The 16,419-nt window shown below is 35.3% G+C and overlaps 1 protein-coding gene across 4 annotated transcripts in view; it reads left to right on the top strand.

The window, feature by feature from the left end:
• PCGF5 (polycomb group ring finger 5) overlaps window positions 1–16,419 on the top strand; it is a 50,592-nt gene that overhangs the window by 21,618 nt on the left and 12,555 nt on the right. Inside the window, exons 9-10 of one of the 4 annotated variants that reach the window (XM_058840944.1) lie at window positions 1,608–1,667; window positions 3,819–13,302. The exons of 1 other annotated variant lie outside the window; for it this stretch is intronic. In XM_058840944.1, coding sequence (XP_058696927.1) covers window positions 1,608–1,667; window positions 3,819–3,866 — 108 coding nt within the window. In that variant the 3' untranslated portion in view covers window positions 3,867–13,302. Of the gene's footprint in view, window positions 1–12; window positions 1,334–1,607; window positions 1,668–3,818; window positions 13,303–16,419 lie in introns of those variants that run through there. 2 more of the 4 variants (XM_058840945.1, XM_058840946.1) reach the window with 2 other exon arrangements.

Below are 16,419 nucleotides of genomic sequence, written 5' to 3' on the forward strand. Positions count from 1 at the left end.
GTTCTTTTTCAGCAAATTTGCTTTGGGTGACCTTTTGAGTTACAATAGTTGGGGAATCTGCATCCAGCAGTTCTTCAGGAAGAACCTGTTTCATTCAGTCAATAAACTGAAAGTGATGCTGAAAAATTGCTGGTGAAATCTAATTATTTTATTACTGTTTCTGTTAGAACTACATCTATTCTTTGTGGACATGTTGTATAACAGTAACATTCAGATAACAGCCAGATGGGTTTTCCTTGCTGTATGTGTATATTTTAGAATTGCAGTATTTATCTTTTAAAAAGACTTTTTTTTCAGGACTGATATTGAGTTTGGTTTAGTATTGCCTTGTATATTTAATTTTTTTGGTTTGAAGTGATATCCCCTTTTCTTTTCTTTCTTTTATGCATTTGTGTGTGCCTGTTGATTGGTCTTCACTCTTTATTGCTTTGTAGTATATGCAAGTTTGTCTGTTGTTACTAGTGGAGGCTAAATCAGAGTGCAGCTAAGGTTAAGCATTTAACATACCTTAATGTACTCATCCAAAGAAAATTCCAAACTTCTTCTATTCTTTATTTTGTTTTAAGTTTCCTAGTGCTCAGAATAAAAAGCACTGAGGCACGGACAGAGAAGACAGAGGATTAAACACACTGTAGAGTTAACAATTCACAAGTTTCCTAAAGTTTTACCTTAATCTGAAACTGGAGGGGAAAGGATAGATTTTGATAGGAATTAGGAAGGTCAATGTATAGAAGCAAGTATTTGATAAATGTGAAAGTAATATTGTACTGAAATTTAGTGATTACTGAAAACCCAATATTGCACAAGTAAGGGAGCTTTAACTAGAATTTTTTCCAGTACTGCCTTGAAACCAGTGGATGTTTGTTTGGTTTGCTATCGTGTACTTTTGTTAGTATTGGCTGAACTGTTAGGAAGTGTTGAGGCAACAATTTCAGTGATAATGGAATTTTTTCATGGCATTTTATACTGCAGCCTTTGCCTACAAATGGACTTCTGGCAGCTGCATGGAACTGGAGGCAACAGTAACTATGATCTTGATAAAAAGATATTTGCACTAAAAATTTTCAAAAATCTCAGAACTATAGTTTATAACATTTAACATTTGAATTCAAGAGTTGACAACTCCTGGTTAAGTTTGTAAGTGCATTTATGTACACACATAGCCAGGTATGTGTTCATCTTCTTTCATGTAGTTTTAAATCACTCCCCTGAAGTCAAAGATGATTAAAACCTCTAAAAATTTCATTGTGCTGGTAATAAATCCAGTAATATCTAGCCTTCTATGATTTTGTTTTCCTCAATAAAGTTGCAATGGTAATTAATTAATGGTCTCTTCTTCTGAATGAAGATCAAGTGAATCCATTATCTTCATCTCTGGTACTATTGACCATGAGTTTTTATTGACATAGCTGTGGACCTTAAATGAGGTAGACAAGAAAAGGGAAAAATGTCCAGTTATTCATTAAACAAGTCTTTCCTGTTTTTAAATAAGTAAATTGATTGTAACCTTTACATTTAAAAATTTTTTTAAAAAATCAGTAATTGGTAAATGTGTATGTCCAGCTGTGGATGCCTCTTATCTGATCAGAAAATCATCTCCTTCGCAGTTTCGGTGTCAGAACTGCTCAGCTTCGCAAGTCTGCTCACAGGATGGCACTTTCTATCAGGTAAGAGGCACTCACGACTGTACATACTACAGTCATTAAGGTCCTGTCAGCACCTCCATTGTAATTCCACTTGTGGAGTTTTTATAATTCCTCACTACAAAGTCCTAAAACTGTGAGCAAGGCCTGAACATTTTCATTCCTGCAGCACAAACTTTATTCAAAGGATTTAGGAGTTTTTCTTACTTTGCCTTAGGCCACTTTTTGTTTGTGATTTTTTTGAGAGATATCATTCTATAGGTTCATATCCATATCAACCTCAAAGGATTATCTACCTCTTCCTATTTCATTCCCCTAACTAAGCAGCATTGGGCAGTCACTGGCAAGGGATCAAAAGTGAAGCGTATAAATTAATAGACTACAGTGGTTTCATCTCTTTATGGGAATTCATATGTCATTTTTGATGGAGTAATAAAATGTTAAATTTTTCTAAATCTTGTTCCTTTCCACATTTTTAAAATTGGAAATGGAATAATGTCTAGAACCAAAACCTCCAGAACCTGTAAACTGAAGCTGATTTCTAAGTTTCACTCACTAATCTGGTTCCCAATACTATTTGAAACAGTATTTCTGTTTCCTCATTGAGAGTTCTGATTTGAACTGATGTCTGAAAGTTACTTTGCAACTTCAGAATACTATTTTTGTCTTGAGTAAAAATTGGAGCTAGTGGTAGAGGGTCACTCCCCACTAGTGATGGAAGTGAACTACTGCACTCATGCCTCCTTCAGTAATTAGAATTGTCCCAGCATAGTGCATTTCATTTGTATAATTTTGTGATTTTGTTTGCTAAAACACTGAGCCTCACTGGTTTACTTGGCAATTTCAGTGTGGTGATTTCTCTGTTTCTTCCTGTGTCCACTTTCAATTAGATCTGCACACTTGTAGAGACTATTTATATATTCAAAGTCAAAACCTTGTGAAATAGCATTTAAATAATATTGTAGTCATGTCCTGTGCGAAACGAAAAATAATCAGAGACCAAGTAATTTATGATACTGCAGGTACATGTTTGTTAATTGCACATGCAGACTGCACATGGTGTTCCCTGTCTTCTCTCCTAAACACTCCTGGAACTGTTAATACCTCTGGGTTTACCTTGTGATTTCTCTGAACTCCAGTTCGTAAATCCCCTGCAAGTGTGATCGCATTTAGTTCTGGTGATATTTCACTACCATGGCATGGAAAGTTTATTAACCCTGTAGGTCTCTGGAGCTATACTTTTCTTTCTTCATCTCTGTTGCATTTGAAGGATGAAGCAAAATGTTTCTGGTTTTAATGATAGCTTCTGTAATAATTTTTTATATTTCCAACTTTGGAATTAAAAACACTTAAATTAGCTTTGTTTCTCTGTTGTATGGCAGAGAGGTGTTTAAGGCCATACAGCTGCTGAGACAATAAGATTTGCGAGGGTTTTACGCTATAGAAAATACACAGTATGCTAATGAAGTTTAGAGGAAAACTTGAAACAAATGAAATGCTGACAGACTGAGAAATAAGAGGTTGAGTAGAAAAAGTTTGAGCAACAGGTGCCCATTCTACAGCCCCTTTGGGAAATCCATACACTCACCATCCATTCCACAAATTCTATCCAGTTTAGGGATTCAAGAGGCTGATTTGCCGTTTCTTCTCAGTAGGAATTAATAAATATTTATCAACTTCATCTGAGGTTAAGGAGTTTGGATTTGGGGAGAAGGTCATCTCTCAGAAAACCAGATGACAGCAATTTTTTTTATAGTTGAACTATGGAACCTCTGTATATAAATTTCAAAGTACATCACCCATGAATATACTTTGGTTTAAAAAGTATAAAATGTCCAGATTGCTTTTCATCAAACACAGCAACACAGAAATAAGACTTGTTTGTGCACTCACAAGTATAAATGTAATAAAACATAAATATTGAAATATATAAAAGCAGATACAGAAATTGTATATCGGTGACAAATAGCTAGTAGATTTGAAGTACAGGGATGGATTTAACTGTTGAAATGTATGGAATTATTTAGTATAAATTGTCATATACATCTGTCTTAGAGATAAGAGCTGGCTATTCTTAAGGTAGTCTTTAATTGCATTTTTTTGTATTGTTTATGAATCATGTCTTCATGCTTTCTTGTCTGTTTTTGTTGTTGTTTTTCCCTTGCTTGTTTTCAGTCTTACCCTATGGTACTTCAGTATCGACCTAGAATTGACTTCGGTTAGACCAAAGGGCCAGATCCCACTGAGATGAATCCTGCACTATTTGTTTACCCATCGACAGATTGCACAATGAATGGATGTGCCTGGATTGGGGGGACACAGCCAGAATTTCAGCATGCAAATAAGGACATTGTCTTTCTTAAAATTGTCAGTTGCATCTCTGTTGTTTCTATTAGAGCAAGCCAAGTGCCATTCTGCTACTGAAATGTGCATAAGATATTTGTGTATCTTAAGAGTGTGCTGCAAATCATAGCCAAAATCATGAACTGTACAGTCAAGACTCAAAACCTATGGAATATTTCTGCTTGCGTGTTAGAAATTTTTTCTGGTCCTAATATTGATTACACTAGCAAAATGGCAGAGTGCTCATTCATGTGGTGTAGCAATTTCACACACTTACTATTTTACTGAATATTGTTGTTCAAATCATAGAGTACTGTAAAAATAACTAAGGATTATACCTTGACAATATTTTGTATAGAAAATATATTTAGAAAAGTGGTGATTGGGCCACTACCTTTTCCTTGATAAGGTTCTCATTGGTCCAGGTATAGCTCACTCATGAGTGTGCAACAGTCCTTTTGCAGTGAATGAAGATTAATTACATTGAACAAGAGATGTAGAACACGATAATTCAAAATAATAATTTTAAATCTTCTAAATTGCTAATATTGCTTAAACGCATTGCAGCCTTTGTGATTGCACTTTCTGATGGTTTCCCTAAAGTTTGGAATTTGGGATACTAGCTATTTTTGGAAAAACAGCTTCTGGTCAGATTACATTTCTTGTAATAAAGCCTCCATAAAAATGAAGGTAAAGTAATATAAATGTCTGTGGAACAACTAAATTCCGCTAAAAAATTATGACCAACCAAAATTTTTCATAATTATTATTTTTCATAATAAACATTTCCTTTTAAGATTGAATAGAGATCTATAATATGCTAAGACAAAAATAATATATAGCTTTAATTACATACTGTATCTCTTGTGACTATCTGGAGTTTAGAATTCATTACAGAAATTTTCATTAGTTAAAGTCACATCATAAAACTATTTCTATAAAATTAGAGGTATTGCAATACTGAAGATTAGCAGTCTGACCAAAATAATTGTTCAGGTCATCTTTTTTTCCTAAGACCTGGTAGTGCTGGATAAAAAGTGATTGTTGCCTTAGGTGTTACAAGCGTAATGGTTCTAGTATGAGATGTTTTTTGGGGTTTTTGGTAATGTTGCAGGGAGCATAGCAATGTAAATGTTTTCTGTCTTCCATTGTCTTTGCTTAAAAGTCAGTTGAGTTTTTCTGATCAGATTCTCTGGAGATACTTATAGTTCAGTCACGTTACGTAATTTCTACTTAGTACATGCCTGCTGTGTTGTAGATAGCTATTTACTTTCTTTATGCCTTTTGCATACAGCAAAAAGGAACCAAATCAATTTTTCACAAGCTACTGTAGAGTGAACTGATCATTCTTAGACAAAGTGAAAATTCTTTCTTGGGATCAAATACGAAAGATAGGTGTAAGGCTGTAATTCCTTTGTAAGTTTATGTTCATGTACAGTAGTATGTTCTGTAGAAGAAATAAGCATGTTGTGGATTAAATCTGGCCCCTTTAATGTTGTTAGGAGTTTTAACATTGATGAGTCGAGGAATCACATGTAGTTGGGTTGAATCCTACCCTTGCACTCCAAAGCCCATATGACATGCAGAAATCAAGATGCTGTCGGTAGCAGTCTGTTAAGGAACCCTGCCATTACAGGTCAAGGTAGCACATGCCAGTGGAACTGGGGAAGGAAAATGTCTAGGAAGAAGCTGTTGCCCCTTTCTACAGTGTGCTGGCCAATACAGGCACTTGAAACAGGCAGGGGTGCTCGTGCTGGCTGCAGGGAACAGGCATCCCTTTGCCCACCCAGTCTGTGATGCGCTACTTGACAGAAAGAAGATACTCCTTATAGGGAGGGCTCTTCTCTGCAGAGTCTCTAGGGAAAAATAGATTCTTTTTATATATGGAAGTCCACCTCATGGAGCAGCTTGGAAGAGCAGAGCATGCTTTTGGATTGAAAAATCATTCTTCTTTTAGTATATACAGTTGTTCTGTACAGTAGAAATAGAAGATTATTTGTAAATATTTACATGCACATACAAATTACACCTTACAGTTTTTATATATTTCATGTGATTTTATACCGGAATTTTCACTGTAGATTTGCTTGACATAAAACACCTGTTTCAGTTAATCACAAAACTAATGCTAGGATGCTTAAGCATAATTTCTGCTTGGTTCAGGGCACATTTTTCTTAACAGTTGTGCTTGCTGTTTTGAAAATATTTGAACAGACTTGTTTTGAAAAGACAGGAACATAAAAGTTTTAATCCATCCACCTAACAGGACCCTTGGAATAGCATCATTTTGCCTTGGTTTCAGAATGGCAACTGATAGAAGCTTTCTTTGACTGTTTGATAACTTCCTGTGTTCATAATTCAGAGAACTGTGAATTTTCTCAATCAGAGTTGCACATTGGTTTTGATTCCTGGTATTTTCTTGATGCAAGTTAAAGCTCTATTACAGAAGGCAAATCTTCATTTTAAGCATGGAAAATACTGACAGATCTGAATCGATGTTCCCAGCTGCGAATGGTGGCATTAAATGCATACGAACTAACCACCTACTCTTCATGCATTTCTGATTTGATGGCATGGTGCCTGAGTGCTGCTATAGTTTAATAGCTTTTGTAAAAATAAAGTGCCAGTGAAATACATATCTTAACTAGGCAGCTTGTGCAACACAGGCATTGCCTTCTTTACAGGAACTTTTCACTCATATAGTACATATGTGCCATGTCTCTACAGATATGCAGATTTAATTCATTTGTGCCAATTAAGAGTGTCTGAGCACCGTAGGAATATGAGAATGAGTGTGCAGATTCCTGTGTGCCAAAGACAGAGTAAAGTGAAATGAGTACCTAGGCATTCCCTTCAGACTGCACCATATGCCATGCTAGAGCAGATGCTTGGATAAAGTCACACTTTCTGAGTATTTCCATGACAAAGTGTCACCACTGCATCCTTGTGAAGCATAGGAATATAAAATAAGTGTTGCTGCCACTGTGTTTCTATGCCTTTCCTATATTAGCACTATCTAACTGCAGAGGGACCTAAAAAATTCTGCACTACTACCTAACCTTGCTGTCCCTTATTTAGCACATATGGTGCTGCTTGGGTTTTTTCCTCCAGAAGTGAAAAACTCATTAATGAAAAACATAAACAACTTTTGGTTGAGCATAGCTGGTTGCTGCATTTATCTAGTAATGAGCCGTAAGCTAGAATTTAGAAACAAGATCCTGTAATATCTCAAACAGTATGGAATTAGATGATTAATCAAGAAATGCATCTTCCATGATGCATTACTAAACTCCTGGTAGCTAAGGGCCTAGTCCTATGAAGGATTTTTTTAAGGAAATACCAAATAAGATTGCTACAATAACTGAAGTGACTCATCACTATAGTAGGTATTGTTCACATGAAAGCTTCGGGGATTTGGCTCCTAGGAGTATGCAGTGCAAGAATTGTATTGTGCATACTGAGCTAGCTTGCAGTTATGCAAAAAAAAAAAATTATAGAAGTATTATCTTGACTTTACTGAAAATGTTGTACAAAGTGAAGTGCCTGATTACTAATACAGAATACCTTTTAAATCCATTGTTTTCATTTGACAGGGTAATAGTTGCTTCTGAATTTTATCTATGGTCTTAATATTTTCAGCAAGAATATATCATAAACATACTGTACTGAGAAGCTTTCATGGGGAAAAAGGATAAAAAAGTGTGTTCTTTTAGATAATTTAAATTAAAACTGCCATACCTCGGTAGAAATTGTATTAAAATAAGTACTTTTATGTTGAAAATATTCCATTTTCTGCATGAGGAACTTTTTAATTCTGGATCATGGTCTTCTTTTTCTCCATAGGTTTCAGCAATTTGACTTGACTTTTCTGTTCTTATCAAGGTCACTAGACTAGATACCCTAAAACAAACAATTCTAGTATATCTGCAGGAGAAAAGAGATTGATCCCATTCTGTTTAGATATAAGCTAGGGTCTTACTGCAGACAAAATAATGGTCCAGAGTTTCATCTCATTTTTCCCATGAATACCTGTTCTACATGACTTTGTGAGAGAAGTAAACAATTTTTCCTTCTCTGCTGTTTAGAAAAATAGGCTGTAGTCCTTTAATTGGACCAATCACTGAGTTTTATTGTTTGTGGGGGTTTGCATTTTCATATAACTGAAGATAAGAGGTACTTATTCACTCCCCAGGAAAAAACCATTCTTGAGAGCACTTCCAAGAAAAGGCATAGCATCCAGCTCAGCCAGATACCATGTCTGGTAGAAATATTAGAGAACAAGCAGCTGTTCAAAACCTGTCTTAAGTCTCAAAATAAATAGATTGAGCCTTATTTATAGAGGGACTACATAAAATACTAGTTAATAACATTCATTTATCAAAGTAATTTTTGTCCTGGAAAAGTGAAAAGGCAATTAAGACTTACATCCTTATCCAAGAGTTTAGTCCAGTTTCTTCACTTAATCTGGCAGATTGAAGGCATATCTTTGCTTCTTACAAAAATGCATGTGTCATGCTGCATATTCCCCTCTCAGTTTACTTCATGCTTTGTTGACTTATTCTTTTTCTCAGTTAAAATGTCTAAACTAAGGCACCCTTTCTGTTGTAATTAATTCTAGGTTCTTACACATCTTTTGGCCATTCCCATACCCCACCCAATTTCCTACCCAAAAGTCAAAACATGAAGGACTTACAAAAGTGATATTGCACATGGGGTGTCAGCTCCCAGGCATCATTTATCAGGCAGCTCTCATGGATTTCAGCAGTTTTCACAGTTCTGCATTTTCAATCCTTCATAGCCAGTTTGAGCAAGGTCATGCTTCCACAAGGGTTTCAGCTAAAAACACTTGTTTGAGGAGGGATTGTAGTCTACTGGAGTGTGTTCCAGGATGAGTTCCAAGACATGAGGGGATTGATTCACCTAAAGGAAATGTGAAAACTTCCAACTGCACATTCACCTCTAATTTTGTCACATAGGGGTTGTCTGACCTTCAGACCTCAGCTGAAACATCCCTTGCAGGAATGTCCTTCAAAATATGATCTTGCAATGTTTAAATATTTTTCTTTATAAACAGATCTACCAATTGATTTTCTTTACCTTCTGTCTACACTGTCTGTAGGTCAGATTAAAACCTTAGGTTCCAGAATAGGAAATTAATTAACTAATTTCCAACAGATTTCTTCCATCAAATATGTGTGCCATAAATCTTTTGCATTCAGGTGTCTCTCCACAGCTGAGTAAGGATGTTGTTTCATTCTCTAGTAAGCAATTTAGGTCTCTGTGGTCCTGGAGTGTGGCAGTGAAGCAGAGGAGCTCTGTACATGGATAGAAGTGTCCAGACTATCTTCTGTATTTGCAGAAAGAGACAAAGTTCTGTAAGCTCAGGATGGAGGAGGAATTCTGGAATGAAAGATGTCTGTAAGCGGTAGTTTTTGCTGTTACGTTGATTTTAACCAAAGATAGGCATTGGTTTGACTTTGCTTGTTTTTCTGAACCATTAGGTACTTTTCTTTGAAGCAACTTCTATGTGTATTGCTAGGAAATGCTTCTAACATGGTTGGCAGTTGACAGGATGAGGTGAACAGAAGTAAAACTGTGCATTTTCCTTCTTCCTCATGACAGTCAGTGTAAAGCAAAGAGGTGAGAGAAGGTTACTATCCAATATACAAAATGACTGCACAGTAAAATGGTTTTGCTGCTAGTTAACATACTGAGGGTTTTATTACAAATGAAGTTGTAATGAAGATGTTTATTGTCTAAGTGCAAGGCACATATTTTATAATGGTATTCTACTCTTAAAATTCAGTTTTGTATTATATTGAGTATGGTAGATATTGTTTCTCTTGTCTCCTGAATTTTGATGTGGTAAAATGAAACATGCTCCATTTTTACTGAAAAAATATCACATACTTATTCATTTAAAATTAGTCTTTGTGGTCAGATATTTAGTTTGTTCTTAAAAACTAGGGTTTTTTAAAAATAAACTATTTTTATGGATAATCTGATTGCCTAATAGTTTTAAGGGACCTAATTAATACCAAAGGTAACGCCACCCAGAAATGGACTTGGAATATGACATTGACACTTTCCTGGAGTGCCTGAATGGTCAAGAGGTACCTGGGGTCGATCAAGCAGAACTGGACCAGTGGTAGTTGTCTGTGTCACCAAGCTAAAGGGTTAGGCACACCTAGCAGTTTCCAAAACAAATTAGAAAAGGAAAGAAACAACAGGAATAGCGTTAAGGTTGAGTCAACAGACAGAGAGTAGCTCTTGTTCCTGAAGAAAAGCACAAAGGCTTGCATTTACTGATGTGTCTGCTATACCTGGCCTGTGAACTAACAAAAAACTCAGTGTGCTGTCAATTCTGTAAACCTTCCAAAGCACAAAATAGTCACCAAGCTACTTTTGGGGTTTCTAGTCGTAGTTCAGTGATATTTTGGAGGGTGGAAAGGACAGATTTGGAGGATAATGAGAAGATATTAAGTATGTTTTACAGATTTTTATAGCTATTTTTTTAGCAAATGGCATTGCTGTCCTTGATGTGAGACCATTGATTAGTAAGAAGTGATTATTTTACTTGTGCAGTATGAAACAGAGAGAATAAAAAAACCCAAATTATCTTGATTTCCTTTTCCAGGATAGTAGTTAACTAAACTGGACAGTAATAGGTCAATATAATTATTTAGCTGGCTGAAAGATTTCATTCTAAATACTTACTGATCGTATTTTTTTTTCTCAAATAGAACCTTGTTAGTATAAACATGAAGCAATGCATCATTTTTTCCCTTATTGCAGACTTAACTATTGAAAGGAAAGTATTTTGCATTTTTTTAAATTAATGCAAAGCCTGAATTGTTGGATGTTCCAGGCTACTGAATAGATGATATAGAGTTACTCTCAATGGATTTTTTGGGGGTGGGGGCCTAAGTGTCCTTATATAAGCTGTGATCCAAGTTAAAAGAAAGGAGCCTATGGTGAGCAGTAATAATGTTCTAATGCTTCCTTGCATTTGATCAGTAGTTACCAGTTTTTAATAAAGCAGCCCTCACAGTACTTAGGAGCTCATAGAACATATTGTGATCTTAAGTTGCTAATTTGTTTTAAAATATAAAATGTTTTAAGCTTTTTGTCAAAAGTGATAACATCCTATTACAAATAAACCTTTTTGTGGTTGTAAAATTTAGCTTATAAATCATTCAAATTGAAGTGAAAAAAACACAGGTCATTGTTAATGACAGTCTATCCTACTATTAAGAATATATGTATTTTTGTAAAGAAAAAGCACTTGTAGATATTTAATCAGTCCAATATCTATCTATGTTAATGTTTTGGAAAAAAAAAAAAAGAAAACAAAATGCTGCTTAGAGAATCACTTACGTATTTTTATTTTTTGTGCTCAAATGCATTTTCTGTTGATTTATGGAATGTTTATTCTGTGTGAAGCTGTATAGTTAGTACAGCTGGGCTAAATGCATTTCTCACCCTAATTGTATCTGACTATGATAATATATTTTGTGTCCAATCAGAAAGCAATTGCAAAACACAGGCTTGTGGTGCTGTTTTTCATCTTTGATATTAGCTTCATCCTGCCTTATAACTTTTCTACTTCATAATAAGTATAAAAAATGCTAACCATTTTTTGTGATGCATGTGTTTCAGTGGACATTTCAGGGTATATCTGGTTGTTTAGTTGAATCTTACTATGCTTACTAACACTTCTATAAGATGGCAGAATTTTGCATACAGTGTTTAATAAACAGTCCCCTGGATGAAAAAGCATGCAATATTAGTCAAGTTTAATGCTCATCTTCCTTCAAAGGAAGCTACTGCTGGGTACATGCGTGGAAAGTGAGCGTATCACTAAAGATTCTGAAAACTTGTACAAATACTATTTTTTAAATTCAGAATAATTCACTTATTTTGCAGCTATTTGAAACCTCACTTTCAACTGTATTTTTATTCACCATAATGCATTAGCACAATTTCAGGGAAGAATAAATAGAGTAAAGAACTTTATTAAAGTACAGTAAAGAGTGGCATCCATATTTGTTTGTGTACATATTAGTGTACAATCCAAAATCTCTTTACTTATTTTTGTGGGATTCAACAGGGTTCTTCAGCTTGACCTCATTGGAGTGACTTTCTATAATTATCCTTGTAGCTGAGACTTGAAATGAGCCAGACATCCCACTTCCTCGCTTAATTTCCTTTCATGGGTGACTAATATTGTTTAAATTTACTCTTATTATATTAACCTTCTCATAAGTAAGTTTTGCAATAATGAGTGTGTACACTAGCAGTAGAATTCATTGGTAGGAACTCAACTGAGTAAATACTTGTGTCCTTGAAAAATTGGGGGAGAATTTGACTCAGATTATAAACACTTGAAATGGCATTCTCTCATTTATGTTCATGCTTCGCGAAGATCTGCAGTTGATCAGGATCTGATGTTTCATTACATGAACATTGTCCATTTTTATAATTTTTGTTAAGAGATTATTTCTTTAGTAATTCATTAGGGTCAACATCTCAGGGTCCACAAAGTAGCAGTTTAAAATCCAATTGACCTGAGTGCAATACTAGTACTGCAGGCATGTATCTTTTGAAGAACCAAATATGTTGTGTTTTGAAGTACTTAAAAAGCACTGTAAATTTCACCCAGTTCTACCAAAGGAATTTGAGTAGTTTGTTAATGTCAAATCTGAGTGTGGCCCTAGAAAAAATGAGACACTTATAACTCAGTCAGCACTGGTGATCAGTTTTCCATTTAGGGATGGGAAGTGCTGATACTTGGGGGCTTTTTGCAAAACCCCTTGGTCGTGCCTCTTGATGTAGAGAGTGAACCCTGTTCAAATCTGCATCAACATTTGTAAACAAGATTTATTTTGAAACAGTGGCTCATTCTAAGCCTGTGAATGGGCCTCTAGAATCTTGTGTATAAATGTATCAGGTATGTGATGATATTTCTAATAGTGGACTACCTGTACGGCTCAGTAATAGTCATGGTAAACTGCATGTTTCATGCTAATGTCAAGAAGGTTTACAGCACCTTTATAGTGGTTGATAAAAAATGACAATTTGGCCTGACCTGTATGCTGCAAGATGCCTCTAGCCCAGTTGGATTAATTTTATTAAAAATCTAGATGAGCAAGAAGTATAACTAATCTGCTTACTGGCACTGAATTGCTCCTTTCTCAAAGCAATAAATATATTCATGTTGTAACATCTGTTGTGCAGCCTACAATACGAGTTGTTTTGTTGCATTGTTTCTATATAATTTATTTTGTGCAATAAAAAAATCTCTGGTTTTATCTGACTTCTTTCTGGTTTGTAATAATCTTTGAATTAAAACATTTGCTAGCTTTATATCTTAATCATGCAAGCATACTGTCAACTCACAGAAGTGTGAGTAGAAAACAGAATGCAGTAATATTATTCATTATAGAAGAAACAGAGGGTAATCACATGGCCTGATTTTGTTCTAATTGATGTCATAGAGCACTACCATTAATTTTCATGGGTGCAGAGTTCTGCCTAACAATAAAGTTATCTGGACTTGGTACCCCATTTGTAAAATATAACCAAGTGGGTTACAGTGTGACTGTGTGCTTGAGGCTTTTTTTTTAAAAGCAAAACAAAACCAAAACAACCTCATAGAGCTTCTGCAATTTTTTTTTAACCTAATTTCACTCCTTTTTGTTCTCTCCCTTTTTGATGTTTTTGTGAGTTATTATGGATTCAGTAGTATTTATTATTCTGTGCCTTTATTATGTCATTGAGTTTTAACTCTAAGGTAGTGTAAAATAAACATGCATGCAAACTGGAAGGTAGAGGATATCCTTATAAGTGAGCCCTTGGTGTGAAATGACAGTATTCACACTATATACTGAAATACTGCAAAGAAAAACGATGGAGGCAGCCCTCTTATTCAAGAGAATTTGTACCTTTTGTCTGAGATGCTCCTGCAAAACCTGCAATAACACCATGTGAGCTCTGAGATGTGGCTCAGATTTGGATAGAAAGGATTGCTGACTGAACAAAAATGATCTGAGACAAAGTACATTTTGTATATTCTTGTAAAATCCTTCTACGTGTTGGCAGAAAAAATACAATTGTTTATGAGCACAAAATGTGAAGGTGTATGTAGCACATTGTAATACATACATATTATTAAATATGATTTGTTAGTTACATTGCAATTGGCTGTGGCACCACTGGCTGCTCTGTGACCTGTGCAGGTGAGGCATGCAGCCTCTGGACCTTTTTCACTTGGGATATTTGGCATCTAGATTTGTCAAAGGTCATAAACTAACACTTCCTCTTCTTCTAAAGCATTCCTGAGACTTAAGCTCACTCACTTTTTCACAAGGGGGTGAAAAAACCCCCAAACTTTACATAATTCTTCTACATAATGTCTTTACATTCTTTATTAAACTGAAATTGAATTATATATAAGTGCAAAATTCTGCTCCTAGATAGGGAACTTTTCCTCAAGTAAGATTTCCATTTAAAATGCAGTGATTAAATTATTCTAAATAATTATTTTGTTTCCAGTAGCTAAAAAGAGAATCATTGTGGGGGAAAAAAACCCCCATGCATAAGAATAGTAACAAATACCTGATAAATCATAAAACTGGATTATGTTTTATAGAAGGAGGAAGGGGGGTGGTATACAAACAGCTGTTTACATCAGGGGTGTAGCACATGAATTTCCCTCTTGGAACTGTAACTCACATTGCTTTCTACCCTAATTATTTTTTCCTCTTTTATTCTAGAGTAGAATATGCAATGCAATGTCATTATAGGCAAGTGTAGTGTTTTTCAGAAGAAAAGTGCTTTCGTAATTTAGGTTTCATTAAAGCAATAGAAATTTGCTGGCAGTATGTAATATGAGCACCTTGTTCCAGTGGCACACTTCCAGCATCTTCATTTGGAAAGAAGACTGATGCATTCACAATTCATAAAAGCACTGGCATCTATCCCATTAAACTCACACAGGAAAATAAAACATTCTTATATGCAAAATCAGCCTATCTTTTCTAAGCTATTTATAGGTAATGTTCTGTCCTTTCCTGTAGTACACAAATAATGACAGTAAGTGCTCTTCTAGATATGGAAAATAACTACGAAAAGGAACTTAAGAAACCTGTGCTTAAAACCAGTTTTGGAGATACTTTAAATGTCTTGAATTTAATGTCATCCTTTTGCACATGTATTTGCCCTGTGCCCCCGAAGACTTCCAGCCCTGCTGCCTACAGGCAGCCTCTACAGATTTGTGTCCTAGTACATCTCCAGAACAATAAACAACAGCAAAATTTGTTACTAGCCAGTATTCCTCCTTCAATTTCTCTGTCCATGTCCTCCTCAAAGTAATGTGATTTTTGTCTTGACTAGTTTCTAAAATGTGTTTTATTCCCATGCTCCCCCCTACAACCTGCTAGAAGTGATGCAGACATAGAGAGAGGGCTCTGTGTGCTCTTCACATCCTTATGCTACACCCAGCACCAGGAGTTCTAAACATCCTAAATAGTGAGCTCAGGCAAGTTCACTGCTGCTCCCATGCTTCTCTGGTTTATGACGTTGGATTTGTAAAGCACCTTAGCACTCACAAAGAACTCGTGGAGCATATTTGATACTATTAACAGGGAAAGAGAAAGGGATGTACTCCCAATAGGTAGCCCTTGGAAGCAAACAGCATCCAGAATAGAACCTGTACTTCTCTGACTACTGCCCCCATCTCCAGTGTGGATTGCTTTATAATGCTAAACAGCAATTACACCGACTTCTTCCAGATCCTTTCTCCAAGTGTTCAGCTCAGACTGTTATTCTCTGGTAATCAAAATCTCTGGAGCAAGAGGAAAAAAAAGGCATGGATCTGTACTGCTGAATAGTTCCATAACTTGCAGCAGTCAGCCTACCCCTCTTTCCATGTTCTGCTGATTCCCAGAATCTTTCTTCTTAGACTGAAAAGGTGCTTCCAGAGTACCTTATAAATAAGAAAAAAAATTTAAAAATTACTACAGTGCTTGAGGTAAGCAATATTCAACTTGGTTTTTAATTGCCATTTGGAAAAACTACTATAAAAGAGCTCTCTGGCTAATACTTTGAGTGGATGAATGTGCATGTTCAGAGCATTATCTGTGTAATTTTACTTTTTTTAAAAAATTATTCAAAGACAAAAAATCAAATTGTTTGCTAATCAAAAATTCTGTTCATATAAAAATAAATACATAAATTATGCTAATATAGTTTTTTTAGAGGAAAAAAAGGAAAAAATCTGCACTGTTTTTTTCAACCCAGGGCTGCTATAGTTTAACTTTCTATACTTGCTATAAAAACAAGGTGTTATGTCACATCATAATAGCATGAAACTAAACATATGTTATGTAGATGCCTGATCCTATAAAGGCTTGTGCTGAAACAGTACTCACAT

The sequence above is a fragment of the Poecile atricapillus genome, chromosome 6 (assembly GCF_030490865.1).
Source record: "Poecile atricapillus isolate bPoeAtr1 chromosome 6, bPoeAtr1.hap1, whole genome shotgun sequence".
In the NCBI taxonomy this organism is placed as follows: Eukaryota; Metazoa; Chordata; class Aves; order Passeriformes; family Paridae; genus Poecile; species Poecile atricapillus.